Here is a 27,355-nt window from a genome sequence, read left to right as displayed (position 1 = left end):
TGGGCCGAGGATTCCGCCACGCACCTGGGTGCGGGCAAGGCCATGATTGGTACTACATCGGGAGGCAATGCTGACAATCATGATGCAGTATTCGCAATTGCACACGCCGAGTAGCACAACATGTCAGCTCTCATCATATTTGACTAGACGATTCTTTCGATGGATGGATTCATGTCGCGCTACCCCTCCCTGCACCTCCCGAGCTTAATGGTCTGGTCTACCGATACATATATCCACCCTTGCCACCCATCTTCCCTCATCTTCTTTCCATCCATCCAGGAACACCACATCTCCTTTCGGTTCGGGTGGACCCCCGATAACTCGATTCTACTTTTCAACTCACACTTCTTCACTTCACTTCTTTATCACCTTTAATCTCCTTTTTCCACAACCATGTCGGACAGCAGCGCCAACAGCAGTCCCATCAGCAGTCCCATCAAGACGAGACGATGCTCATCAACCGCATCCAGCGAGTCCTCACTCCGCGACCTAGAAACAGAATACCTAGCTCTCCGGGACGAGCACCTGAGCTACGAAGACGACGCTGAGTTTCACATCTTTATCGATGCGCTGGACCGTGTCGACACACTCGTCACCGAGCACACTCCGAAGGCAGAGAGGAGAACGTCGTTTGGCCGCATCTTGAGTGGGTTCAAGATGCGCAAAGACAAAGACAAGACGTCAGGATCGGCAGAAGAACCAGCTTGAAAGTGAGGTGTCATGAGAATTGTGGCGGTCCTATTCATCACGGGACATTGTATTCTGAGTTCACGGCCACATGCATGTACGAAGGGAAGAACCTAACTCTGCTACCGGGACACGGAGCTGGGGAATCCTAAGGAATGAGTTTGATGAGAGAACGAGAAGGCGCGTCGAGAAACGCGGACACAAACAAAAAACAGGGTGAACATGCCGCCATCATGTTCAATTTCTTACTTTTAAACGGGTTTAGCTCTCGGGGCAGAGGCATACCGCTCGTTAGACTTGGCTGAGAAAGCCACAACTTTGCAACTATCGCAACAGAGCATTCCTCACATTACTACATGTGGAAAACGATTTACCCTCTTTCTCAACGACGTCAACGGCCCCAGGAAAAGCCGGTGGGAAGCTGACGACAGCCATGACGAAATCGTTGTCCTGCAGTGGCTTCAGCCTCGTATTCGCTGCAGCACCACCACCAACCAGCTTCATTCAGCCGCTTCTGGACGGGGACAAGGAGGATAGAATGGCAAAAAAAGAAACATACAACACCGGGCATTCGCCGGTCGTCACCGACCCGACTACTACTCCAGCGGTCGCCAGTTTGACTATGGGAGAGCGGACGGGATCCCGTATTCTCTAGCGCCTGTGGTCGTATGTGCTAGTTGTTCTGTCGAGTCGCCTCATATTCAGGGGCTGATGCTGAGAATGGATGCATCCTTCGGAAGGATTGACGTGGGCTGACAAGCATGGCCAGTCAAGTAGAATAGGTAGACAGGTATGCGGTTAGGTAGCTATCCGCCTTGCCATGGCTTGGAGACCAAAGGCTGTCTGCAATAAAGCTTCGTATTATGTCTATCAGAACTCGCTGTCTCAAAGGATTCGACCCTGCCATTTTATCTCTATTAGTTCATATCCTACAGCTTCGTTCCTCATCCGCTATCGCAGGCTGCTCATCATCAAGCACACTGCTCTATGAACCAGTCAGCCACGCAGCTCATGGTGGCTCCAACGTCCTCCACACCTCAAGCAGTGGCCTCCAGCAGAGATGAGCCTACCCTCCATGAACCTGAGCCATCCATTGACACCGCTTCCTCGCAAAATATATACGCTTATCCCTTTGCTCCATCGATCAAGTAAATCCCAACCAAAAACACTTCTTGCAGACGCGATTCCGAGCGAGAACCCAAAGAAAATCAGAGAAGGAACACGAGATGGCTCATCCATGATTGTGCAGTCCGCGCCAGCCTCATCACCAACTCCCATCCCAAAAGACAGAATTGTGAATGCACCTTTGCAAGCCTGTGACGCCCTCGTGCGCTCATCTCCCAAAAACTCCATCATATGCTAAGTAGGGGACTGAAAACGCTACACACTGCCATCAGGCACTTGCCTCGATAGCCAGTGATGGTCAAAACAACAAAAAAAAATGACATATATAAAGGATGGAGTCTGCTGCCAAAGTCGTGCCCGACTACCCCGGCCGTCACCACATGTCCTCCCGCCTGTCATGCCGACGATCTCGATCGTCCCCTGTGTCGTGGTACTGGTAGTACTCCTTGACCCCCTGGCCATAACCATCGGATCCATCGTAGTCGTAGTCATCATGGTGGTCGTTGCCGTGCTCATCTTCGTAGATCTGAGCATCATCGACATAATCCACCTCTCCGTTGCCAGAGTCAGCATATTGCACTGCCGCCTAGAAAGAGTCAGTAATGCTGGAAAGATGCCGAGGTATTAAGTACTTACCCGGTGATAATCGAAGTTGTATTGGTCGATGGAATCCTGGGCATCTTGCTCCTCCTGCATCCTCTGCTGGGCCAGGTACTCCTCTTCTTGTTGTTTCCGCCGAGCTTCCTCTTCCAGCCGCTTCTGTTGGGGTGAAATCGGCACATTCATTTGAGGATGCATGGCTTGTACGATAGCCAAATAACTGTACATAAAGTTACTCAGCAGCACTTGGCTGAGGAGTGACCGTCGGGGGTTGGCCAACTTGATGTGGGCCATTCGGTAGATCGCCCTCTCCTCGAGGAGAGGGAATCGAGTCCAATGGTAGTCCATATCAGGGACCAATGGCTTGTATACCGGCTCCTCGGGGACCTTGAGATGTTGGCTCTTCTTGGCGTTCTTCTCTTTCTCTTTCTCCTCCTTCTTCTTGCTTCCACCAAAGAAGGAGGCGAAGAGGCCATCCTTGTCCCTCTTTGAGTCGCTCTTGCGGTGGCTTTCCTTCTTGCGTTCCTCTTGCAGCTTACTTTCAACATTGTCACGATCAAGAACCAGGCTCTCACGGCCCTTTGACGAATTCTTGTCGATAGAAGTCTGGATCACGTCCAGCCGCACGTTATCTTGGCCCTTGTCACCAACTGACTTGGTCTTGGACTTTCTGCTCTCCTCCTTCTTCTTGTCCTTGTCATCGGTCCCGCTCTTGAACCATTTCCAGGCGCTTCCAGAGGACTTGGTGGAGCTAGAGTCATCATCTCGGTCCTTCTTTGACTTCTTTTCTGGTTTCCGTTCCTCCTGGGGCAATGTGGGAATAAATGTTAGGCTATCTGTCCGGGTCGCGCCGCCGCCAGGGAGAGGTGCAGGATTTGCCGCCAAGTTATCGCTCAAGGATTGGCCTTGAGGGTATGAAGAGCGAGAAGTATACTGTGGTTGTGACGACTGTGGTACGGTCTGTCGACTCACAGACCGTCGGCTTGAGCGAGGAGACTCCTCCACAGGTGGTTCTGGTTCAGAGGCCCCTTTTGAAACAGCCTGAGAGCCCGTTTTCTGAGACGATGATCGCTTGGGGAAAGGTGAAGCCTCATCATGGTTTGATGTTTCGATAGTAGGCATATTCGAAGATGGCCGAATAGGGAGCTGATCTTGAAACGTCTCACCAGTTGCTGCTGCAGCCTTATCTTCTGCGTCCTGCGTGGTCCCTTCATACGGATCATAATCCCCTAGTGACTCTTGTGAGAACTTGTGTGTTCGCTTGATTGAGCGATTTGGACGCGAATGGTTGTCTGACAGGGGCTCTGACTGAACTCGTGTGAGCCCAAGACCCTTGGGGGCGTCCAAGGTGGACGAGAGTGATTCGGTTGATTGACTAGGCTGATGCCGATGTCCAGCACGCCTAGAGAGGGGGCCACCCGAACGTAAACTTCCACCCTTGCGGTATTGTGTGCGTGTCGATCTGCGAAGGCCCATTCCCGGGACCGCGGGCAAGATCGGCATGTCGTCTGCGCTACTCTCGGGGCCTGTTGGTGGAACTTGAGACTCTTGTGCAAACTTCTGTACAGCCTTTGTGGGATCCTTGACAAGCTCCTCTAGGCTAAGCTCATGGCTATGGCCGCGGGAACGTTTCCTCTCCAGCCGATCAGCGCCGTCGACGTACCCTCCAGAGTTGTCGATCTGACGTGATAGCATCGACTTTTTCCGCCTCAAGCCCCCAGATGTCGAGTCAGTCTGGCTTGTCTCGCTATCGGCGGAGAGGAAGGAATCACCGGATCTTCGTCGGATCGAATGCACTCGGTTCTCGAGGAATGACTTGAACTCGGTCGGTGCGAGCTCGGGGTGCACTCTTGCTGGAACCCAAAGCAGTCTCGAAGGGTCATTTTCGTCATCATCTCCGGTTGGTGCGATCGCTGGCATAGCCATCAAGGACATGGGCGGCAAATCTGGATCCTTGTTGTTTCCAACGTCCATGGATAACCGTCTCAGGGCTTGCAGGTTGCTCAGTTCCTGGGCAATGTCATTCGGATTGTCGATGTTGGTTAAGGAAAACTGAGAGTCGGCCTGGACATCGCGGAGCGACAGAGTTGGGGAGAGGGGCGATTTAGGCGATTGTTCAAACGAGTTGCTTCGTTGGGTCGGCGAAAGCGGTTGAGGTTTTTTGCCTGAGCCACCGTTAATGGAGGTAGTGTCGAGAACGGGTGCATCGGCTTCGGAGCGCGGGAGTCCCCTTCGAGTGTCGACAGACAAAAGCTGATTCTCTGGGGGAGGCCGTGGAAGCTGCTCTTGGTAGGCCGATGGACCTCCGACGAAGCTCAGCGGTCGGCCGTCGCTCAGTGGTCGACCACCTTCGGACCCCGAGTCGTCTTCATCGCCGTAAAGGGTGCCGATAGCCTCGGTGACATGATGGCTTGGGTCGGAAATAGAGAGATGACCGCGTCTACGGGCAAAGCTGTCGCCAACATCGCCGCGGGGTCGAGATGAGGTCTGTAGGCTTGGGATCAGCAAGGGTGGCGATGACAAAACCATGTGATGATGAGGACGAGCGATGAAAGGATCATGACAAGATCCAGTTGAGATATGAGATGTCGAGGACCAGAGTCAAGAGTTTTCACGGCACGACGAGACTGGCGACTGGGGATGATGAGACGTACCATCATCGACGGCTGGGGGGGCCTCAACGGAGGCCTAGACACCCTCGATAGCCTCCGCGGTTTCCTGGCTTGGCTGTCAAGGCGATACTCAAGGCTTGTGCTGCGCTATCATGGGCGTACGAGCACCACGGTTCGGGCGGCGCAGGAGGACGGAGGGTCGGTATTGAGTCGAGGATAAGAGAGGTGCAGTCACCTCCTGAGTCGGTGTTCTCGCGAAGTCTGTTGTCGCATGGGAGGTGGCCAAGGGAGGAGCCGCTGGTCTGGACGCTGTCCGTCAAGGGTCCCTTGGCATCAAATGACGGGCTGCCAGAGTCGATGTGGGCGTCTTCGAAAGGGTCGTGATCGTCGGGGCGTCTTGGAGGAGATACGGCTACACTTGGAAATAGACAAAGGGTCGTTCAAGGGAGACAGTCGAGCCTAGTTCGTCGAGCACCAAAGGCGAGATACTGTCGGATGGCCCTGGAAAGGGTAGTGTTCCGCAATCAAAGGACGCTTGACAAGGGCATGAGACGTGTCACGTGGCGCCTCCAGCGGTTGCCAGCGGGCTGTTCCACTGCATCACAGCGCTATCTGGCGCTAAAGCTGGCGTCCGTCGGGGCGGTACAGCGAGTTGGAGCTTTCTGGCAGTAATCAATGGACCAGCCGAGCGCCAGGTTCCTGGGCGGGCGTTCCAAGGTTCTTTTAGACCGAGAACTGGCTGTCAATATCCAGGATGGAGACAAGGTGCGTTAACTCCACTGCGGCAGATTTAAGGGCCATATAAGTTCCAAATGCGTATGGACATGGTCGCAGAGGCGGTGAATGACTTTGAAAGAGCAGGTACTCTCTTTCTTCCTGACTTGATTGATCTCTGAGTACCGCCATGCGCGGCCATGTCACCACGAGCTCAAATGAAAGAACCCTGAAAAAGGGTCCAAGCTGCTTGGTTAGGCCGCAGCTCGGCCACATGAATGTCTCCGACTTCCGGCATACGATACAATCGACGAATTCAACGTCAGGTGTGGCATCCAGTCTACTATGTGGAATGGTCGAATGATGGTCAATTTGGCTGTCAGGTGAACTGGGTAAATACATCGGGTACAAAAACCGTGGTTGGTGGTGGCCATGGAAACAGCCCCAGGTGTGCGTCGCGAACATTCTAGGCCTCGTCTCGTGATGAATGTCTTGTTTTAGTCCCCAGACAAGTTCTACAGTAGAAAAGGGTAGACACTCGCGCAAGATGGAAGCTGGGTGACCTGGGGAGGCTGAGCTCTATCACATCCAGGAGCTATAATTGTTCCACTCAGAGACAAGGCCGCGGATTGTAATCACAAGGGACTCACTTATACGATGTGTTGGCTTCAGGTTCCGTGCCAGCTGCTTTGTTTTCTCAAGCAAGACCTGCATTTGACATTGCAGCCATTCTTGATTTAGTGCTTGTTGGACATCAATACCATTAATAGCTCCGTCTGAGCATGACTACTTCGCTAGACCTGACACTGGACCTGACATTAGGAAACATACGTAGGCATGACAAGCGTAGGTGATATTCATGCATGGATACTGACAACACACCAGCTACCAACAGAGGGATCTCGGGGCCACGCTCAAGGTGGACGACATTTGCAGCAATTAGTGCCGCAGGTTATTTCACTGCCTGATCACCAACTTGTGATACAGTTCTCGATCACCCATTCCATGGCGAGGCCCTTGTAACAAACAAGGAGTTCTCCATTGCAAATCGAACTGACATGGATCTGCGTTACCAGGGTGGACCTTAAACAGCCTCACCTAAGAACTAGAAATTTACCGAACATCAGAGCTTGCTGCTTACCTTGATCCTTCTGGAACAATGATCCCCTGTGTCGGATCGTATTTCCCTTTCCTTCTTGTCAATTGTATCAAGGCGTTTCATGCAGCCCCGTCTTGTTGAATCCGGCGCCTCAATGTAAGGCAAAGAGACGTGGGACAACCTGGTCGGCAACCCCGCCACAAGATGCCCAACAACCCGGTGGCTTAACTAAAGTCGCACCACTCCGCATCTGCCTCCTTGCCTGTCCTGGCGATAGCCTCCCTTCCAAGCGCCCTCGTCATTTCTTTGGGCGGTCGAGCTCCACCTATCATGGGCTTTTCTCCCCATGGGTCTGATCTTTTGTGGTCAGTGATGTCGTTGCTGTCATCGTCAACTCGGGCTATCGCAGCTCCTGGGCGGCTATGGGACCACTCGTTGGCGCTGGTTGGTTCTCAGTACCTGCTCATCATTCATGACTCCCTGATCCATTCTCACAGCTCTTTGTCAAATGCGTGACTATAGCAGATATATGCGTTCTGCCTGATCACAGTCGAGTTTGCTCGGTCCATTGTGTTCCCATGCTTCTTGTCCGTGTAAGTTGAGCAGGCTTCTATAGAACATTGGACATTGAGCTGCATTCAGCCACCTGTAAGTTTTCCCTGGTTGATGGCAGAACTGTACCTGGTCATGGGGCAAGGTCTTTCTTCGCCGTCTGGGCCTAAGTGCTGCGTTTGCGCAGATCATATATGTCCTACTCTGCAAGTTGGGAATGCGCAACTGCGACTTCAGAACAGGGAGGCTACAACGTCACACAATGATATTTATCACACACAAGCACTTGCTATGGAGCGAAGCAACAAATGCTCTAGCATTTCTTTGATTTGAAAATTTGGTAAAACCTGGGATGCTGGGTCTCGGTGGCACTGGCAAGAGGGAGAATCGGCATGCATCCAGTTAGACGGACATCATACAGAATCGCAGCCGTCTAACAAAAGATTTGGGGTGAGAGCGGCGTGAATCACAGCACAAGAGCCACCTGCTAGCATGCATTTAAAGAGCATGAGCACCTAATTAAAATACCTTGAAAGAAAACTTAGTCTTGGCAACAAGCACAGCTATCTTTCCACACCAGAAGTAAATGCAACTCTTAGAAAACGGACAAGGCAAACGCACAACACCTGCAAGTGTCGTCGAAGCTCCCGGGTAGGTGTATCCTCAGTTTTGAGACTGACTCCCACGGCCAGCACCAGCAACGTCAACACCGCCGAACATTAACCGCCACTGAGCTCTCTCCCCTGGCCTAACCCAAAGGTGACTGTGCCAGCGGACAGGTACATCGTCACAGGTGAAAGCTGAGGGGCTAAACCCAAACAGGCAACGGCGTCTTCTCCCGATTCTTGGGGCCACCTCTAGAAATTATCTCTACCTCTAGAGCCTTGCTGGAGCTGCGAAAATCCACCTCCCCGTGATTGCCTCCCCATCCTCCATTCCTCATCGTCACCTTCTTTTGATACCCATCCATATCCCTCCCCCGGAGCTCCCTTCTCCCCCGAGCTTACCCTGACCTGCGCGATACGTCGACCACGCGATCCCCCGACCGGCTTCGAGCGCAAAGAATCAGTTGATTGATAGAATGGCTGCTGTGAGTGCCTCAGATGGTTCCTTCCATGACCTTGCCTATCCATCTCCCTCGCACCTTCCCAAGTGTCCTCTTCAACGAGATCGCAGCTTCCTATCGTCAAGAGCCTGGAGATAGATGACCACTCGCGGCCTATCTACTCTTCTGCCCTTTTTCGGGCGCTGCCTCTCCCTCCCTCATCTCCCTCCCCCGCTCGCGTGTTGTCCCACTGTTGCGCCCTGTTTGATGGTCTCGACCGCGAGGCTCTACACCCATTTTCGCGATGAGGCGCTCGTCGAGTTCCCAGAGTTTCCCAGGCAGACATTCGAGATACTGCCGGACGAACTCGATCGCTGACCAAAGACAGCCGCGACCATACAATAACCCAGGCTCGAGCTACCTCCAGAACGGTGCGAGCGGCGGCCTCCCTCCCCACGGTGCCGCGCCTCTTCTGCCAAACCAGGGCCGTGTTGTCCAAACAGGTCCCATAAGAGTTCTCTGCATTGCCGATGTGCGAGGTGCGTTTCTACGACGAAAAGGACTGGAGCATTGCTGAGCTGTGTGTTAGGAAACCTGAGATCGCTCAACGACCTTGCGAAACAAGCCCGGGCTGACCACATCATCCACACTGGTGATTTTGGCTTTTACGACGACACTTCCTTGGAACGAATCGCCGAGAAGACGCTTAAGCATGTCGCCCAATATTCGCCCCTGATCTCCGAGCCCGTCAAGAAGGCCATCCAACAAGGCGGCCCCGGCCCCGTCAAGACTCGATTCCCCCCTAGCGAGCTACCTCTCTCAGAACTCCCTCTCCTCATCAGCGGAGAGCTCAAGCTGGATGTTCCCGTCTACACCGTCTGGGGTGCTTGTGAGGATGTCCGAGTACTAGAGAAGTTCCGAACCGGCGAGTACAAGGTTCCCAACCTGCACATTATCGATGAGGCTCGATCGATGCTCTTGGAGGTTGGTGGCGTCAAGCTGAGGCTACTCGGCCTTGGTGGTGCTGTTGTCATGCACAAGCTCTTCGACAACGGTGAGGGCCGCACCACTATTGCTGGTGGACAGGGAACCATGTGGACGACTCTTCTGCAGATGGGAGAGCTCGTTGATACTGCTCACAGAGTCTACGATCCTACTGAGACCCGTATCTTTGTCACACACGCCTCTCCTGCGCGAGAGGGTATCCTGAACCAGCTCTCGGTGACGCTCAAGGCCGACTTCTCCATCTCTGCCGGCCTTCACTTCCGATACGGTAGCTCCTACAACGAGTTCAGCGTCAACCCGACTCTCGACCACTACCGAGGCAAGCTTGCCGCCTCCAAGGCTTCCTTCAACGACGTCTGGGAGACGGTCAAGGGTGAGGTTGAGCCCGCCATTCAGCAGAATGAGGCCCAACAGAACCTCCTTAAGAATGCACTACAACTTGTCGAGAAGATGCCCACGACTGCTGCAGGCGGCAACCCCTTCGGCGGCCCTGTCGCTGGTCAGGCAGCTCTCGGCCAAGTCGACGAGAGTGCATTCAAGAACATGTGGAACTTCAACCTTGCTGATGCCGCCTTCGGCTATCTCGTCCTGGAGATCCAAGACGGCCGAATTGGTACAGAGATGCGCGCCCAGGGTTTCAACTTCTCCCACCGAGGAGCCAAGCAGCAACCCGGTATCCCCCCTGCGACAGCACCAGCTCCTACCGCCGGAATTCCTTCGCCCGCCCCTCCCTCTACTCAATCCAGCGTCCCGCCGCCTACAAGCCGACAGCCATCTGCAGTGCAGCCTGCTAAGCCTACCGTAGCCACGCCCCTACCTGGTCCCCCGAAGCCCGCCACCCCCCAGCCAGCCCCGAGCTCGAGCAGTCCCGCCCCTCCCCCTCCTAGCAAGGAAGCTGACAAGGCTCCCGTCCCGGCTGCAGCTAACGGCTCCGCCCACGTCCCTGAGCCCGTTTCTTCCCCCGCTCCCAAGACTCCTGCTTCCGACATCATTGGTCTCTTCATTATGAACGTTAGCACCGAGGACCAATGCAGAGAGCTCTTTGATGAGGAGGACAAGGCCAAGATCCTTAAGGTTGAGAAATGGGGCAACTCTAACAAGGTCGTCCAATTCAAGACGACCGAGGATCGTGATGCCGCTATGGCCCGATTGCCCGAGGAGGTCAAAACTCGAACTCAAGAGGATCGATCCAAGCCCCTTGTGAAGATCTTCCAACATCGCGAGGGCAAGTCGTATGGCAACCGAGGTGGTGCCGGTAACTGGGGTGCCAGCGGACGTGGCGGAGCGACCAGCACGAGCGGCTACCGAAGCGCTGGAGGCGCCAGTGACTCGGAATCGAACCGACGTGGTGGTCGCGGCGGCCGTGGCCGTGGCGGAGATCGTGGTCGAGGTGGCCGCGGCCGTGGAGGTCTCAAGGGCGAGACTGGTACCTCGTCGCCGGCCCCCTCTACCCCCGCCGAATAATTATCACGATCAACATCTAAGTATTGATACACAGCTCTCATGAGATTATGGTTTACCCCCATATTCTCAATACCTAGCTTTGGCCCTTGTGGCACCTCCTTTTTGTCTCGCCTCTACCCGATTCTTGCTGGGGGCTCAAGGGACAGGAAAACTGAGGGGCATCCCTCAACCTGCGTTTTCATGTATTGTGTACCTAATGAGATCTCGGAGTCGTCGAGCTTCGGCATCGAGGGTTTGGCTTCTTTAGTTTTGACCTGTATGGAGTTCAGTTGCGAAGAGAATCTTAAAAAAACATCATTCCGGGCCCTGATTGCATCTCGGGGACGTGAATGTGGTGATGGCATTTCTTGGGGGGAGGATTAGGGGGTAGGATCGAGGGTGCTTTGGAGTGAATGACTTTCTATTTGTACACTGCCACAATTGACTGGCTATTTTCTGTCATGCCCAACCTGAAAACATTGCTTCCGAGACTGGGTTGAAAGTAGACTACATAATGCGTATATTCTTGAGCACTTTATAGGGGCTTCATGCCCTTGTGGATGGCGGCGATACCGCCGGTCAGGTCCTCGTAACCCTCACCAGCGACAACAAAGCCAGCATCCTTGATCATGTCCCTAAATTCCACTTGGCTAGGGAACCTCTCGATACTCTCAACTAGGTACTGGTAGCTGTCTCGGTCTCCGGCGACCAGCTGGCCGATCAAGGGAATGGCACTGAACGACCACTGCTTGTAGACGGCGTTGAACAGGGGATACTTGTCGACCTTGGAGAACTCGAGGCAGGCAAAGACACCGCCAGGCTTGAGAACTCGGTGAGCCTCCTTCAGGGCAGCAGGGATGTTGGAGAAGTTGCGGATGCCAAAGGCAACGGTATAGAGGTCGAGAGAGTTGTCCTCGAGCTGAGCGGGGAGGACCTCAGCATTGGCCTCGAGGAAAGAAAGGGCGGACTGGTGGGATGCGGGGAGGGCGAGGGAACGCTGGCGACCCACGGCTAGCATGTCGGGGTTGATGTCGGAGATGGTAACTGTCACGTTGGGATTGCGATTGAACTCGTGGGCGTGCTGTAGGTGACGGAAGGCAATGTCACCGGTACCGCCGGCGACGTCGAGGATGCGCTGGGGCTGGCCAGGAGGGTTGGTAGCACCAGGGTTGAGCGAAGAGATAAAGTAGTCCCTGAATAATTGCGTGTTAGTCTGTTGAGCAACCAGAAGTTCGGGGGAGCCGGTATATGCCTACTTCCACAGGCGATGAATGCCTAGGGACATCAAGTCATTCATCTTATCATAGGACTCGGCGACACTGGTAAAGACACCAGCGACACGCTGCTGCTTCTCGCCCTCGGTGACGGTCTCATAGCCAAAGTGGGTAGGGCGATCGGAGGTGGGAGTGGTGTTGCGCAGGGCATTGGAGGAAGAGAAGGGGCGGACAAAAGCGGCAGGGCGTCTTGAGGGGTTCAACGAGCGGGAGAAGCTCCGGAGAGCTGTGCGGGAGGCCATTGTGGGCGAGAATTGGGCCTCGGGGGTATGAGGGATGGTCTCTAACGGAGGTCAGTTTGGAATCATACGAGGCTGAGAGATGGAAATTTGCTGATGGGTGAGTGGGGGCAGTGTGGCGCTTGTTCAGCCTTGTACCAGCCATAGTGGCTGCTTCACCCTTGTCTCGGTGCGATAAGCAGAAGAGGATGAACCGAACCAACAACAAGATACATCTTTTTGTCAGAAGACGAATAACTCACGCCTAGGCAATGTCTCCAGCTGTTGTAGCAGCTGAATCTCCCTCCCGCTTCCGCTCACGGTGAACGCTGAGAGCCCGAACAAAGGTGTGCACCTTGTCCTTCATGAACCAGGCAACGAGGCCAAAGATTGCAAACAGAGTAAGAATGAGAAGAGCGATGCTAACAGCTGGGTTGGTCATTGCGTGATTGGTGTTGTAGTTGTAGATTAAAGATGGATGGGAATTGCGGTTGCTTTGTTATGAGTTGGACGATGAACTGGGAGATGGGTGGTGTTTTGAAAGTTGTTTATTTTCCTCGTCTCCAAATCTATGCACTGATGCATGCTACTTCCTGCAAAACCAATTGGCTGTTAAACCCATTGTTTACTCTTTAACGATGCCATCCTGACAGTGACAGACAGCTGCTATGCACTGCACTAGTTGGGGTTCACGGAAATCTGGAGTCTATCGGAATGTGGGGTACATCGATAAGACTCGTGTGGGGGATAGCAAGCACAGGGCCTCATGGACTGTTCCTGGCTTCAGCATCGCCAGATGATTGACAGGGCATCTCGGCAAGGGTATCGAAACCTAGTTCAGCGCAATTACCGACTGATAATGGATGGCTTCGGGGTTTGTTTGAGGCTGGGTATGCCGAACCTCGTCCAGCAACGGCTTATCTCAGTCTCGGCTCATACGGTTGGAGTCGGCTCAAATGACGTCGCTTCAAGTATACAGACCGAGAACAGCCCCCTCGGTAATGTTATTTCTCCTCCTCGTCTTGTCGTTTACCGCAAATTGGAAGTAGATTGAAGAAGGGAGAAGTCTACGCATTGAGATTGCCTTTCGAACGGGATCACAGCTACTATGAAGTCTCGAGCTTTGCGACACGTCGCCCTGCGAAGGGCTGCCCTCGCCAGACCGCAGGCCGTGCCTTTTGCTCTTCGATCAGCCAGCAGTCTCTCGCAACGACCCAATTCCGACTTTGTCTCCTTCCCCGGTGCCCTCAAGAGTGCCTTCACGACCACGCTCAAGTTTGAGGCTCCCGAGTCGTATCCTGCCCTGCCGACGTACCGCGTTGTCGACCAACATGGCGCGGTGGTAGACGAGTCCTTCAAGCCCGATATTTCGGACGAGGAGGTGATTCGACTATACAAGGACATGGTCTTCATTTCCATCATGGATCTGATCATGTTTGATGCGCAACGGCAAGGTCGACTGAGCTTCTACATGGTCAGTGCTGGTGAGGAGGCTGTCAGCATTGGCAGCTCAAGTGTCTTGGATCGGGAGGACGTCATGTTCTGTCAATATCGAGAGCAGGGCGTGTTCAAGGAGCGAGGGTGGACGGCAAAGGAGTTTATGGGACAACTCTTTGCTAATAAGCGGGACCCTGGCCGAGGGCGGAGTATGCCTGTGCACTACGGAAGCAAGGAGTTGAATATTGTGAGTGTTCTGTGAACTGAAGCAAGATATTGAAGCTAACAATGAGGATGAAGCATTCGATCTCGTCGCCGCTGGCAACACAACTTCCCCAGGCCTCTGGAGCTGCCTACGCTCTGAAGATGCAACGGCTTCAGGACCCCAATGTCAAACCTAGAGTGGTTGCTGCCTTCTTTGGCGAGGGCGCAGCAAGTGAAGGAGACTTTCACGCTGCATTGAACATTGCGGCCACAAGATCTTGCCCCGTGATCTTTATCTGCCGAAACAACGGCTACGCCATCTCGACACCCACGCTGGACCAGTACCGTGGTGACGGTATTGCCAGCAGAGGTATTGGTTATGGTATCGATACTATTCGCATCGATGGTAACGATATCTGGGCTGTCCGGGAAGCCACCAAGAAGGCCCGTGAGATGGCTCTCCAAGACGGTGGAAAACCCGTTCTCATCGAAGCTATGACCTATCGTGTCTCGCATCACAGCACATCAGACGATTCGTTCGCATACCGCGCGCGGGTAGAGGTCGAGGACTGGAAGCGACGTGATAACCCTATTACCCGACTCCGCAAGTGGATGGAGGCCAAGGGTATTTGGGACGAGGCCAAGGAGAAGGAGGCCCGTGATAGTCTGCGCAAGGAGATCCTGAAGGCGTTTAGCGAGGCTGAGAGGGAGAAGAAGCCCCCGATCCGAGCCATGTTTGAAGACGTCTATGAGGAGCTCACAGAGGATCTGAAGGCGCAGATGGCAGAGCTGAAGGAGATGTTGGACAAGTATCCCGAGGAGTATGACGTTGCTGAGTTTGAAGGAGGCAAGGATAGCCTGAAGCCATAAAGCCTGTGTAAGTAGATAATTACCCAACAAAGCACCAAACGAAATAACAAAAAAGGAGAGTATCTCGGTTTAACAGCACATTTCACTATCATGACTCCTCTGTACTCCATACCAGGTCATAGCTCGTAGATGGAGACACCCATGACCCAATCACACAATGAAGCGCGTGCGTGCTCATGGGACCCTGGTGTTGGGTTCCGCTACCCAGACAAGGCGACCATCGGGCGGTTTTTGTTTACTTTTTTGTGTCCTTTATGCGGACTGGATGGTTCCCGACGAGGAAAATGCCAGTTGGCAATGCGTCTGGCAACGTGCCGCAGTCAGGCATTCTCCATCTCGTGGCTCTCTTTTTGCATGATGGGGTTGGGGGTGCGTGAATGCCCGTTGCCGATTTGTTAGTGGAGTGCATAATGAAGAACGGCACTCTGACACCCATCAGATTGGAGGGACACTGATAATGGCGATATCCATAAAATAGCTCAAGGATATTGAATAGCAGTAGGTGAGATCACGATGAATAATTACCTATGATCGGTGTAAAGAACCGTCATGGACGAGGCTTGGCTAAAACATCCACGGCCTATACCTTGTTGGCGGTCACGGTGGTTTAGTGCGACTTTTCTAGTGGGTTCCAGCGGGTAGCCCTACCCGGAGGGGTGCTGCGTGATGGACGCCACTATGAAGCAAAGCGGGCCTCTCCACAAAGCGGGATCTCTCAACCCAGCCCGCGTCTTGTCTCCATGGATGGTGGATGTCTTGCTTGATAAAGAAGAGAGGCCCGACAGCCCAGGTGGTGGTGATGCGCTGGCCTTGTCCCCGGCACATCCATCCATTGCTTCTGGATATGGCCTTTGGTGCTGCCGCAGCAAATACTCTCGAGGGTGGCATGATGCGACAAAGAAGGGACTTTGCAAGCGAGAGTGAGTCCCCGTGGGTTGTGAATGGGTCGGTTGTGAGATGAGGTGCTTTGCTTCTCTGTCCGCAGAGCACGGCGGGATACGGATGCGTTCCCTTACAGTAGAAGTACTCAGCCATGGATGATGCGGCCAACAGCCCCCGGCACAGTGCTTGTTTGCAGTTGATAAGGCTGGCTCACCTACAGAGGTCCTGTACAGTGCTCTAGCTCCCTGGCACATGGCCGACCCCAACTTTTTCGCAAACGTAGCACCATCAGAGCACGTCGTTTGCTGCCGTGTGGCCTGCCCAGAGCCTCTCACCCCCATGGATGGATACCTAGGTGGATGGAGTCCCTCTCCTCCTAGTGGACCACACACGTCAACCATAAACCGCCATCTGCCATCCGCATCCGCCAGCCCGCCGAAACAACGAGCATTTCCCTTCTCCTCCCCCCAAGACTGCATGCCATAAACCCAAAAATAATCCTCCCTCCTAAACCTCCGCCTCCTTCCCTCTTCTCACAACCCTCGCTCTCGTTGACCGAGACTTGTCCTGCTCCCTCGGACTTTCTAGGCTTGCCTCTACCCACTTGCTAACAAGCCGTCTGCCCATCTCTCCGCGCCGTAAGTTGACGGGTATCGCTATCTCTTCGCCCGCTCTCGTCATCCCGACCCCATCGCCCTCTCAACACCGGAGAGAAACCACGACCACGACCACGACCACCCCGCCGCGCCCGCGCCTGCCCGCTGCCTTCCTGATGGCGTAGGTCGTCTGGGCATGGCAGAACGAAAATCGGCAGGTGACAACGAAGTGCGACTTCCCTCGACCTCATCGACCTCAACTGCCAAACTCTCCTCCACCGCCGCCGCTTCTCTAGGTCCCCAGAGGTAGGGCCAGCCCTTTATTCTTCTTCCGTCTTCCATCCTCATCCCCCAGCGCCGCTTCACCATTCACCACTCTCTGCCTGCCTGCCTGCCTTCCAGCCAGCCAACCAGCCAGCCATTCATCCCCCGGCAAAGCAAAGCTCGCACAACCGCCATCAGCCGCACGCCGCCGCCTCCTCCCGCTCCTTGCGTCGCCTGTGCCGGATAGTCGAGACGGGGCTCCGTCGTCACCCACCCGTGCCGACCCAGAGGGATGCCGTCGTCGGACCCGTGTTCGCCCAGTAGCTCGCTGATTCACGCACGCACAAGGCACGCACAGGACGTTCACCACCGCAGTTTGCACGCACGCACGCACGCCGCGGGCCTGTAGCCGGTCGCCGTCTTCAACCCCCCCGGACTACTTGCCCAGCTCGAGTCTACTTCTCGCCTGTTGGCCTGATTTATCATCCTGCTACCGTGATCGGGTTGCTGGTCCCTCCCAAGCCGACAATAATCTCCAATCCTTGGCCCAGGCTGAGAGAGGCAGCTGCAGACCCGAATCGCCATCACTGAAAACGGTTGTTCTGCGGGGACGGCTCGTGCTTGTGCTTCTCCTTCCTTCGCTTCCCTCCACCTTTTTCGTGTAACCTTCATCGACTCACACTTTCTCCATATTTGCGTTTTCTTCCAGATGCATCGTCAGTACAAAGCTCATGCCAATCATGTCTTCTAGAATCACCAGATCTTCGGCCCGTCAAGCAGCGAGCCAGGCAGCCCAATCCTCTGCTTCTGCTCCTGCTGCTGCCACAGCTGCCGCTGCTGACGTTCCGACCATACCAACTGCCACCCCATCCTCTCGCAAGCGAAAAGGGCCTACTACTACCGACAAGAGCCCACCTTTGCCATCTGGGTCTTCAGGTCGACGGTCCAAGAGACAGAAGATCCCCGAAGCCGTTTCTTCCCCCGCCACCACCAACAATCACCCACCCCCATCCAGGACTCGGAGAAGGGGGAAGACAGCTGCAGATATGGATAGTCCAGAGTGAGTCTGGGCAGCATTAGGCAGTATATGCAGCATAAAATCTAACCTTTCTCTAGCAACGAGCGTTCTGGTCCTGCGAATCCCACTGAACCCTCTATCCCGTCCGGCTCATCTAGTAGAAAGTCGAGCCGATCCAAGAAGCCAACAGGCACCTCGCAAGGTTTGCATCGCCCGAGAAGATTTGGTGGCTATTTTTAGGTTTAGGAACTTACCATTATATAGAGCCAGCATCCGGCGCGACTCTCTCAACGCGGAGGTCGAAGCGAAATCTCGACAATGCCACCGATCAGGATACGGTCATGACGGGAACCGACGAGAATAGGGATCCTGGGCCGCCGCCCCCACCGCCCCCTCCGATCGATCACCATGACGATGACGATAGTGAAGACAACGAGGATGACGAAGACGAGGATGAGACACGAAGATACGATGATGACGACGATGAGGACGAAGATCCTTTTGGCGGATTCAGCGGACCTCCAGGTTCTCTTTCGAGCACTTTGCGAGCACTGACTGGGATGATGTCGGGTCTCAGCCATAGGTTACGGGAATTGCTCAGCAGCCTTCGGTCGGACGACCTTTCAGTCCAACTGATAGCTCTTCAAGAGCTGTCGGAGATCCTTTTGGTTTCCAACGAGGATAATCTTTCGGGCCACTTCTCTCCCGATGCTTTTGTCAAGGAATTGGTAACCTTGATGAACAAGGAAGACAGCCCCGAGATCATGCTTCTGGCGTGCCGCTGTCTGGCAAACCTAATGGAGGCTTTGCCTGCCAGCGTGGCGAACGTCGTCTATGGGAACGCCGTCCCAGTCCTATGCCAGAAGCTCCTCGAGATCTCCTTTATCGACTTGGCAGAACAAGCTCTCAGCACCTTGGAGAAGATATCTGTCGAATATCCCACAAGCATCGTCCGCGAGGGTGGCCTAACCGCCTGCTTATCATATCTCGACTTCTTTGCAACGGGAACGCAGAGGACCGCCGTTACCACCGCGGCAAACTGCTGCCGTAATATCCCTGAGGATTCTTTTCCAGTGGTTCGCGATGTCATGCCCACACTCCTCAACGTCCTCAATAGCAACGACCAGCGTGTTGTGGAGCAAGCATCTCTCTGCGTTTCGGGCATCGTTGAGAGCTTTAAATATCATCCGTCTAAGCTTGAGGAGTTGGTCAGCGTGGATCTACTCCGGGGTGTGCTGCGTCTTCTCGTCCCTGGCACGACCAACATGATTGGATCCAGCATTCACACCCAGTTCCTGCGAGTCCTGGCATTCACCGCGAGAGCAAGTCCTCGTCTCTCTGCAGAGCTCTTCAAACTCAATGTGGTTGAGACTTTGTATCAGATTCTCACAGGAGTATCACCACCAAGCGGAACTGAAGATGTGGCATCCAAGCTGGACAGCGTTGTTATCATGCAGGCCCTGATTCACCGACCTCGAGAGCAGATTATCGAGACACTAAATGTCATTTGCGAGCTTCTGCCTAACCTGCCTAGGAACGCTGATCCATCCTTCGGTGACTTTGTCGAGCTTCAGGCATCGACCGAATCCATCGACGGAGGTGGTAGAAACCGAAGAACTGCCAACGAGAAGCGCATCGAGCTTCTGGAGAGCTGCAAAGATGAAGTTCGCCGCTTCGCCCTCATCATCTTCCCTACCTTGACCGATGCTTTTTCCAGCACTGTCAACCTGAGCGTTCGTCAAAAGGTTCTGACAGCACAGCTGAAGATGCTCTCTAATCTCGATGAGGATATCTTGGTTGAGGCACTGACTCCCGTCCCCTACGCATCTTTCCTGGCTTCGATCTTGTCACAACAGGACCACGCATCTCTTGTGATGTTGGGCCTTCAAGCAGCCGAACTCCTACTCAGTCGACTCGACAAGATCTATCGTTACCAATTCTACCGCGAAGGCGTCTTCCTGGAAATCACAAAGATCGCAAACGAGGAGGAACCTGCCGAGACACATCCGGAGGAGACGGACAAGCAAAATGGCGAGGGTGAACAGGCGGCGGAACGGAGAGAAAACGAACACTCCTCAGACCAGGACTCTGATCACGACGAAGAAGACGATGAAGAACATGAGTCGTCGGATGAGGATGAAGACGAAGAGCACGAGAACGAGAACGACGAGGCTCACAACGACGACATGTCCCCTGTTAGCTCCCGGGGATCGACCATGTCCCTCGAAATTCCCCTCCATCGCTTTGTGTCCGACGTGCGGTCCATGAAGTCCCGCATCCGCGAAGTGGCCAAGAAGTTCCTGGAGACCCACGAGACCGAAGGCCATGGCCAGGCCATGAAGACCAAGGCAACGATGATCCTGGATGCGCTGTCAGAGTTGGCGGGTGAACTTGAAACCTATTATCTCAAGCGCTCTTCTTCGAATGTCACGCCCGACAAAGGAAAGGAGCTGTTCACGAAGCTTGCGTCTTACTTCGACACGGATGTTTTGGAGAGTGTTACTAGCGCGGAGCTTCTGGCATCCGGCCTCGTTCGGGTTCTGCTCGAAATCTTTAGTAACCCTGATGAAGAGCTGGCCCGCTCAGCCCAGTCGACATTCCTCGAAGTCTTCATGGCATACACTGTCAAGTCGAGGCCCAAGACGGCAACTGCTGAGTCTCCGGCGACACCTTTCAGTGTCATGATCCACAAGCTTCAGGATTTGCTCAGTAGGTCAGAGCATTTCGAAGTCATAACTGTGCACCACAACACCTTTGATGGCAACCACAGCAGCCCGGCTTCGATGCTCGGAAAGCAGATTCGCCTCCGCCTTGTTGCTGATGAGGAGTCGGATATCCCTCGCCCGTACCGAAATATCATGGTGTCGATCCACGCTATCGCGACCTTCAAGTCTCTCGATGATTACCTACGCCCACGGATTAGTCTTACTGAGCGCCCCCGTGGCTCCGCTCGCAGAGATGGTGTTGCTCGAGCGCTTGCCGCCATGGCTAGTAGTGCAGGCCTCCCGCTTAGTAGCGCGGCTGCTGCCCGTCTGGCCGCTGCGGAGCGAACAAGTCCATTCTCCGGAGGACCTCCTATTCCGCCACCTCCCGCCGCCCCAACCCCATCCAGCTCTCGGCCACTGCGAAAGCTCAAGTCTCAGCCTGCCCCCGCGACCCCAGATCAATCTGCTGGACCGTCTCGGGACAAGGGCGTTCTTCGGCGATCTGCACGACGACATGCCGCCACAAGTACACCTCCGCCTCCCCGTCCTCCGCCAGCAGACTCTGATGAGATGCAAGACACACTAGAGTGCGCTGATGAGAAGCAGCTGACCGACGATGAGGATGCTGGTGAGAGCAGTGCCCTGGATGCCATTGTTGGCGAATTGGAAGAAGATATGGAGGAGGAATCGACACCGGATGACACCTCCGCTGTCAACATGGAGGTTGCTACTGGTGGACATGTGACGGCACGCAAGGAGGATGGCACGAGAATCGCAACTCCCACTGGATCCGGTGCACCTAGCCGTGCCGGCGGGCCTTCCGGAGGCCATGGTACACCGACACCTTCAGCGTCGTCACGACCCTTGTCTTATTCCTCAGCTCTCCAGTCTGTACCCCAGGACTGGCATATCGAGTTTAGTCTCGATAGCAAGCTGATCCCCAACGAGACTACCATATACCGGGCCGTTCATACCTCGGCATCCAACTCAGATGAGCACCTTAGCCGAAGCATCTGGTCGACTGTGCACCCCATCAAGTTTAAGCGCGTGCCTGGACCTCCCCCAGCTGAAACCCTTTCCTTCACGTCCAATGTTGAGGCTGATGGAGAGGACGAGCACGGCATTCCTGCATCGCTTGCGAAGCATCCGACCACAGCATCGATCCTGCGTCTGTTAAACATCCTCCATGATCTCAATTCCAATATTGAGGATGTTCTAGTCGAGCATAAGACCAGCATCATCGGTCTCAACGTTGAGCCGCTGTCTCAATTTGTGAACACCAAGCTCACCGCTAAGCTCAACCGCCAACTGGAGGAGCCCCTGATCGTGGCCAGCAACTGTCTGCCCAGTTGGTCCGAAGACCTGGCACGACTGTACCCCTTCCTCTTCCCATTCGAGACTCGGCATCTCTTCCTCCAGTCCACATCTTTCGGATATGCTCGATCGATGACCAGGTGGCAGAATACACAGTCAGGGGAGGACAACAGACGAGACCGGAACAATGAGCGGCCGTTCTTGGGCCGACTTCAGCGACAGAAGGTTCGGATATCTCGCCAAAAGATTCTGGAATCTGCGTTGAAGGTGATGGAGCTATACGGTGCCTCTCAGAGCATCCTGGAGGTTGAGTACTTTGAGGAGGTGGGCACGGGTCTTGGTCCCACGCTTGAATTCTACTCGACGGTCTCGAAGGAATTTTCGAAGAGGAAGCTTAAGCTCTGGCGCGAGATGGATTCAAACGGCTCGGACGAATTCGTTTCTGGCGCTACTGGTCTTTTCCCACGACCTCAGAGTGACGAGGAAGCCGGAACACCCAACGGCGAGCGTATTCTGCATCTGTTCAAGATGCTTGGAAAGTTTGTTGCACGATCCATGATCGACTCTCGCATCATTGATCTTCACTTCAACCCAATCTTCTTCCGGATCGGAGACGCGACTTTGAGTGGAGTGAAGCCATCACTGGGAGCTGTCAAGATCGTTGATCCCGGTCTGGCGCGCTCACTGAAGGCGATCAAGAGGTTCGCCCTTGCCAAGAAGGAAATTGACGAGGATCCTGCTCGAACGGCGGCGCAAAAGGTGACCGACACCGAGAACATTGTCATTGACGGAGTCAAGATCGATGACCTGTGTCTTGACTTTACCTTGCCCGGCTATCCCAGCATCGATCTGGAGAGCAACGGCTCCCAAAAACGAGTCACCATTGACAACGTGGACTCGTACCTCGAGAAGGTCATCGACATGACTCTTGGCTCTGGTGTTCGCCGGCAGGTTGATGCCTTCCGCACCGGATTCTCGCAGGTGTTCCCTTACTCGGCGTTGAGTGCCTTTACCCCAGACGAGCTTGTGACTTTGTTTGGCCGAGTCGATGAAGACTGGTCTCTTGAGAGTATGATTCCTTCAGGTTAATTGTTCGGCAATTGCTAACACATCACTAGCTCTCCTCGACTCTATCAAGGCGGATCACGGCTACAACATGGACAGCAAGAGCGTCAAGAACTTGCTCCATACAATGAGCGATTTTGATGCTGCACAGCGTCGCGATTTCTTGCAGTTCACAACTGGAAGCCCCAAACTTCCGATTGGAGGTGAGCATGACATGTCTGTCTTTTCGAGCTGTTTCTGATATTCTTTTAGGATTCAAGTCTTTGACACCCATGTTCACGGTGGTGTGCAAGCCCAGCGAGCACCCCTACACGTCTGATGACTACCTTCCCAGTGTCATGACTTGTGTGAACTACTTGAAGCTCCCCGACTACTCCACCATTGATATCATGAAGAAGCAGCTTTTCACGGCAGTCAAGGAAGGCCAAGGGGCGTTCCATCTGTCTTAAATTGGTCTATCAGTCCTGAAGGGGCGAAAGATGTAATACCGAGGAAGGTGACGCGGCGTTGGAGCTGATCAGGGGCATGTCAATGGACGCCCCATGCATTACAGAGCAAATGATACCGGTAATTCCTTTTTTGGACGAATTGGCAAGAAAAGTTCTCATACTCGCTTGATGCCGTCACGACACGACATTACCTATCTCGATGATGGCGCGCTGGGATGAATGAATGAAGGAAGGAAATAGAAAGGGCGGGTTTTGTTTGCCGCGTGCCCACAGAAACAACACAAACATTGCATTCATGGCTTAGGTGGAATCCAGGCGCAGGGAATTTTGATGAGAACTGAGGGAACAGACGGTACGACAGAATTTCATACGTCTTCCTCCCATCTCTGGGATGGATTGGAGGATGGGAGAGAGGCTCCTAGGGGAAAAGGGAAGATGGGTTGTGAACAAGTAACGCCTCAATCAAGCGCAGTAGTTATAGACTTTATCTGAAATTGAGTGAGTTTGGGCTTTTTTTTGACACGATTTGATTCATTTATGGTAATTATCTTGGTACTGTAAACCATTCCTTTCCATTCCATTTCCGATCCAACCCTGTTGATCCATGTTGAGGGAACCAGTCCTCAATTCCTATCGGATAGATACATACTCCCAACGCCAAGGCTTGCCGTTCATACATGTTTAGACGTCAATGATACGCCATGCTCATCAATACAAAAATCACAAATCTTGCAACGAGACAGACAGTAAACCTCCCATCTCTCTCTATCAAGTACTATAGTCGCTCATCATCTTCGTCAGAGTCCCAAATCTCGGGAGGAACTCTCGCATCGTCGCGGACAAGGCTATCAGGCAGCATCTGACTCTTTGTCAGAAGCTGCGACGAGCCCGCAGCGTAGCCAGGTGGTAGACGCAGAGGTGGTGAGGAAGGGCCATCGTCGTCCAGTAGGCCTTCAGGGAAGCCAATGCTGCTAGACGAGTGTAGGTCTGGACGGTGAAGTGACGCCGACGAGTTCTTCTCTGGGGTCGAGGCCTGTGAGACAGTCGTCGCCTGGGAGGGGCGGACAGTCGAAGGTTTAACCGTACTGCTGAGAGGAGGCCGGGAGGCACGGTAGGAGGATGCCGCAAAAGGGGTTCGTGGAGGAGGAGGTTTGATAGTTGCAGGAGACGACGGGACGTGGGTAGTTGGAGGAGTCGCATCCTGCTTATTGCTGTTTTCCTCCTCGGGTGTAGAGGGAACGAGGATGTCGTCCGAGGTAGGAAACTGGGTAGAGTGGGCAATGTCGCTCTTGAGTTGAGCTTCAACCTGCTGAGAGACGCTCATGCTCGGTGTAGGCGCAGGGTTCTTATCCCTCGCGTGAGCCTGTGACGAGTTGGCAAAGAGGTCGACTCTTCCACTCTCGTCATCATCTTGCGTCGGGGCCTGGGACTGAGTGGCGCCGTCTCCGTTGTCGTTCTCATCGAAGATGGCGTGTCGGAGGTTCCAGAGCAACTGACCGACAACAGCAGGCGGGATATAGATGTAACGACCGATATCACCCTCGACCCAACCCTCTTCGCGCATGTCGTCGCCTTCAACGGGGTTGTTGAGCTCATACACCTGAGTTAGGTGATAACGCCATGCTGGGCCCTCGGTCACACGGCCAGGCTCTGCGCAGGCGAGGAAACGGAGCAGCTCTCCATCATACAGCCAGAAGCGGACGACTTGGGCAGGGATCTTGAAAGGGAGCACAAGGGCAACCCGGAATCCCTCGATGACATCGTCCAGCATATCTTGAGAGAGCGGGAGGAGGACATCGGTGCGAGCAGAAGCGGGTGGGAGAGACTGTAGAGTCGCGAGGGGTACACGCTGAGATTCAAGGGGTTGAGTTTGAGTCGGAGGGGCAGGGCGATGAATAGGTTTCCGAAGACGCTTCGCTGGGCGACGCGAAGGTTTGGGCGTTGGTGAGAGGGCAGGAAGTGTGGTTGGTCGTGAGCTGAGAGGCGGAAGTGGTGGTGATGATGTCGAGGCTTCAAGCCGTGAACTTGAAGACTCCCCAGTTGAGACTTCGCCAAGGACCCTTCGACGGATGCCACTACCAGAGGGATCTGCTTGAGTAGGTGTCCTGGACAATGCTTCCTCAGATGAGGCAATCTCGTTCATGACAAACTGAGTTTCAGGTCCAGCAACGAAAGTGTTTTCGTTGTTTTCGTCGTTTTCGTCGCCACCGTCAAAGTTCTCGTCGTTCTCTCCAAAGTCGTCGTCATCCTCATCTTCCGAGTCGGGAATCTCGAGAAGGACCCTTTTCTTCCCTTGACCTGGAGACACCAACTTCATTTTCCTTCTAGGCGTGGGGCTGCCGTCCCTGTCCCTTCTCTGGCTTCCACCCAGCTCGGTGCTCTCGCCTCTGCGCCTTGGCTTTGTGGGTGTCTCCATCTCGCTCAAGACCGAGGAGGACTCGAGCGGCTCAATTACCGACTTTGGAGTCTTGTTTGGCGAGTCAACGGGCAGTTCCCGGAGAGGAGTACGAGCAAGCGAGCCCCAGCTCTCGGTGGCATAAGAGTCCTGGATGATGCGCTCGTGACGTCGAGGGGTAGTTGCAACACGCGGCTTTCCAGTAAACTCCTTAAGCGGTGATGTGGCAGCCGGCGAAGACCCCTTTCCTTTGACTGGAGTGACATCCACCTGGTCAGGGGCGCCGTAGCGATCCATCATGAGGCTAGCCATGGACGATATGCTTGGCGGTGCAGAGAGCTGGCTTGATGAAGGAATCTCCGCTGACTTGGTGCGCTTCCGTGGTGTCTGCGGGACTATGGAGTCCTCACGGGTGGCGATCGGTTCCTCTGGCTGATGCCGGGCCTTGGAGGCAGAATCAGGGCGTTTTCTCTTTACAGGGGTAACAGACTTGAGGCGCTGAACCCGCCGTGGGCTTGGGCTAGTGGGATCGCCAAGCCACTGCTGGAACCCATCGTCCTCTTCCTCGTCTTCGGAGTCCTTGATATACTGGGCCTGACCATTGCGACCGATGAACTGAGTCAATGTTTGCGTGTGGTAGCTTGAGCTGGGTACATCCCCCATCGTCTTTCGTCGGTTCGATCTCTTCGTCTTCGTCTTGGCAGCCCTGGGTTTCTCCTCGCCCGAATCCTCGTCATCGTCGTCGTCGCCCATCGTCCGGCGTCGTTTCGTTCTCTGCTTCTTGGCAGAAGCCTTCTTGGAGGTTCCTCGTCGCTTTCTCCCAGTCGACACGGGCTCTTCATCCTCATCATTCCTCTGCTCTTCCTGATCCGAATCCGGCGCTTGCCTTTCTTCATCCCCATCATCGTCCTTTTCATCATCCTCACTATCGCTCAGCACGATCGGATCCTCCTCATCAAAGCTTGACGACACAAAGTCGATCTGGGTCAGGGTCTGCTGCCTCAACATTTTGGAGCTCGTCTCGGCCTGCTTCTTGCGATTCTGCTTCCCGTACGTCCGCACGACCTTTCGACGGGCAGGAAAATGCGCCTGCTGCTGTGCTGGTGTCGAGTGGTAGACTCGACTCGGGGCGGGGACGCCGCCTGAGCGGGTCTTAGGCGGCATTGTCGAGGCGATCCGGGCTGGCTCGGAGCTTGTGAAAAGGTTTAGATCGTTCAAGTTCAAGACTCGGAATAGTCTAAACTCGACATGTCGTTTGCTTGTGGTTGAAAAGGCTTAAACGCTGGCAAACAATCAATGAATTGTTCGTCCAGGGTCGATGGATGATGGGTGGAGCTTCGGCGCCAAAGGAAAGGGAAAGGGCGTAAAGTGGCGTGGCCTTGGCGTGAAACGCGGCGACGCGACGCGTCTTAAAGAGCAGGAAAGCGCCAGGGTCTGCGCATTCCCACCTTCCTGCCCGCGAACGCGTCCGATTTTAATTGAAAGCTATTCTTAGCGTGTCATTGTCACCAACAATTGGACTATGACGTCGCTTCTAGTTCTATCTCGAGGGACAGCACTCATCTCGACTTCTACGCAGATGAAAAAGATGTCTCGTCAACAGGTTGATAGTTCATGGCAAATAGATATATCGAGATATACTAAAAAGGCCAACCTCCAGGCGCCACGCCATACGCATCTTCCTATATACCACGAACCATCACGCCTCATGCATTTCCATGGCTGGTCAAACATGCTGACTGGTAGTATAGCAGTTACTGGTACAGATTCATCCCATCATAT

The 27,355-nt window shown here is 54.2% G+C and overlaps 7 protein-coding genes across 7 annotated transcripts; 4 read left to right on the top strand and 3 right to left on the bottom strand.

The window, feature by feature from the left end:
- Nucleotides 1-393: 393 nt before the first annotated feature.
- Nucleotides 394-708, top strand: NCS57_00302800 (uncharacterized protein; the record flags this gene model as incomplete). The annotated part of the gene is made up of 1 exon (XM_053053044.1): nt 394-708. One exon carries the CDS (start codon nt 394-396, stop codon nt 706-708), a length of 315 nt encoding a protein of 104 aa, XP_052918290.1.
- A 1,477-nt stretch (nt 709-2,185) lies between these two features.
- On the bottom strand, nt 2,186-5,072 carry NCS57_00302700 (Zds-C domain-containing protein; the record flags this gene model as incomplete). Its single annotated transcript, XM_053053043.1, has 3 exons — nt 2,186-2,398; nt 2,449-4,899; nt 5,067-5,072. The coding sequence occupies 3 exons, from the start codon at nt 5,070-5,072 to the stop codon at nt 2,186-2,188; spliced, it is 2,670 nt and encodes an 889-aa protein (XP_052918289.1).
- A 3,666-nt stretch (nt 5,073-8,738) lies between these two features.
- Nucleotides 8,739-10,903, top strand: NCS57_00302600 (DUF2433 domain-containing protein; the record flags this gene model as incomplete). The annotated part of the gene is made up of 2 exons (XM_053053042.1): nt 8,739-8,973; nt 9,024-10,903. 2 exons carry the CDS (start codon nt 8,739-8,741, stop codon nt 10,901-10,903), a joined length of 2,115 nt encoding a protein of 704 aa, XP_052918288.1.
- A 514-nt stretch (nt 10,904-11,417) lies between these two features.
- Nucleotides 11,418-12,816, bottom strand: NCS57_00302500 (2-methoxy-6-polyprenyl-1,4-benzoquinol methylase, mitochondrial; the record flags this gene model as incomplete). The annotated part of the gene is made up of 3 exons (XM_053053041.1): nt 11,418-12,075; nt 12,139-12,439; nt 12,696-12,816. The coding sequence occupies 3 exons, from the start codon at nt 12,814-12,816 to the stop codon at nt 11,418-11,420; spliced, it is 1,080 nt and encodes a 359-aa protein (XP_052918287.1).
- A 666-nt stretch (nt 12,817-13,482) lies between these two features.
- NCS57_00302400 (2-oxoisovalerate dehydrogenase subunit alpha) lies at nt 13,483-14,885 on the top strand (the record flags this gene model as incomplete). Its single annotated transcript, XM_053053040.1, has 2 exons — nt 13,483-14,058; nt 14,112-14,885. The coding sequence occupies 2 exons, from the start codon at nt 13,483-13,485 to the stop codon at nt 14,883-14,885; spliced, it is 1,350 nt and encodes a 449-aa protein (XP_052918286.1).
- A 1,674-nt stretch (nt 14,886-16,559) lies between these two features.
- On the top strand, nt 16,560-23,178 carry NCS57_00302300 (HECT-type E3 ubiquitin transferase; the record flags this gene model as incomplete). The annotated part of the gene is made up of 6 exons (XM_053053039.1): nt 16,560-16,669; nt 17,379-17,687; nt 17,744-17,847; nt 17,910-22,733; nt 22,783-22,932; nt 22,982-23,178. The coding sequence occupies 6 exons, from the start codon at nt 16,560-16,562 to the stop codon at nt 23,176-23,178; spliced, it is 5,694 nt and encodes a 1,897-aa protein (XP_052918285.1).
- A 775-nt stretch (nt 23,179-23,953) lies between these two features.
- Nucleotides 23,954-26,737, bottom strand: NCS57_00302200 (uncharacterized protein; the record flags this gene model as incomplete). Its single annotated transcript, XM_053053038.1, has 1 exon — nt 23,954-26,737. The coding sequence occupies one exon, from the start codon at nt 26,735-26,737 to the stop codon at nt 23,954-23,956; it is 2,784 nt and encodes a 927-aa protein (XP_052918284.1).
- Nucleotides 26,738-27,355: the final 618 nt, after the last annotated feature.

This window comes from Fusarium keratoplasticum, chromosome 2, assembly GCF_025433545.1.
Source record: "Fusarium keratoplasticum isolate Fu6.1 chromosome 2, whole genome shotgun sequence".
NCBI lineage: Eukaryota > Fungi > Ascomycota > Sordariomycetes > Hypocreales > Nectriaceae > Fusarium > Fusarium keratoplasticum.
This window is presented reverse-complemented; position numbering and strand designations above follow the sequence as displayed.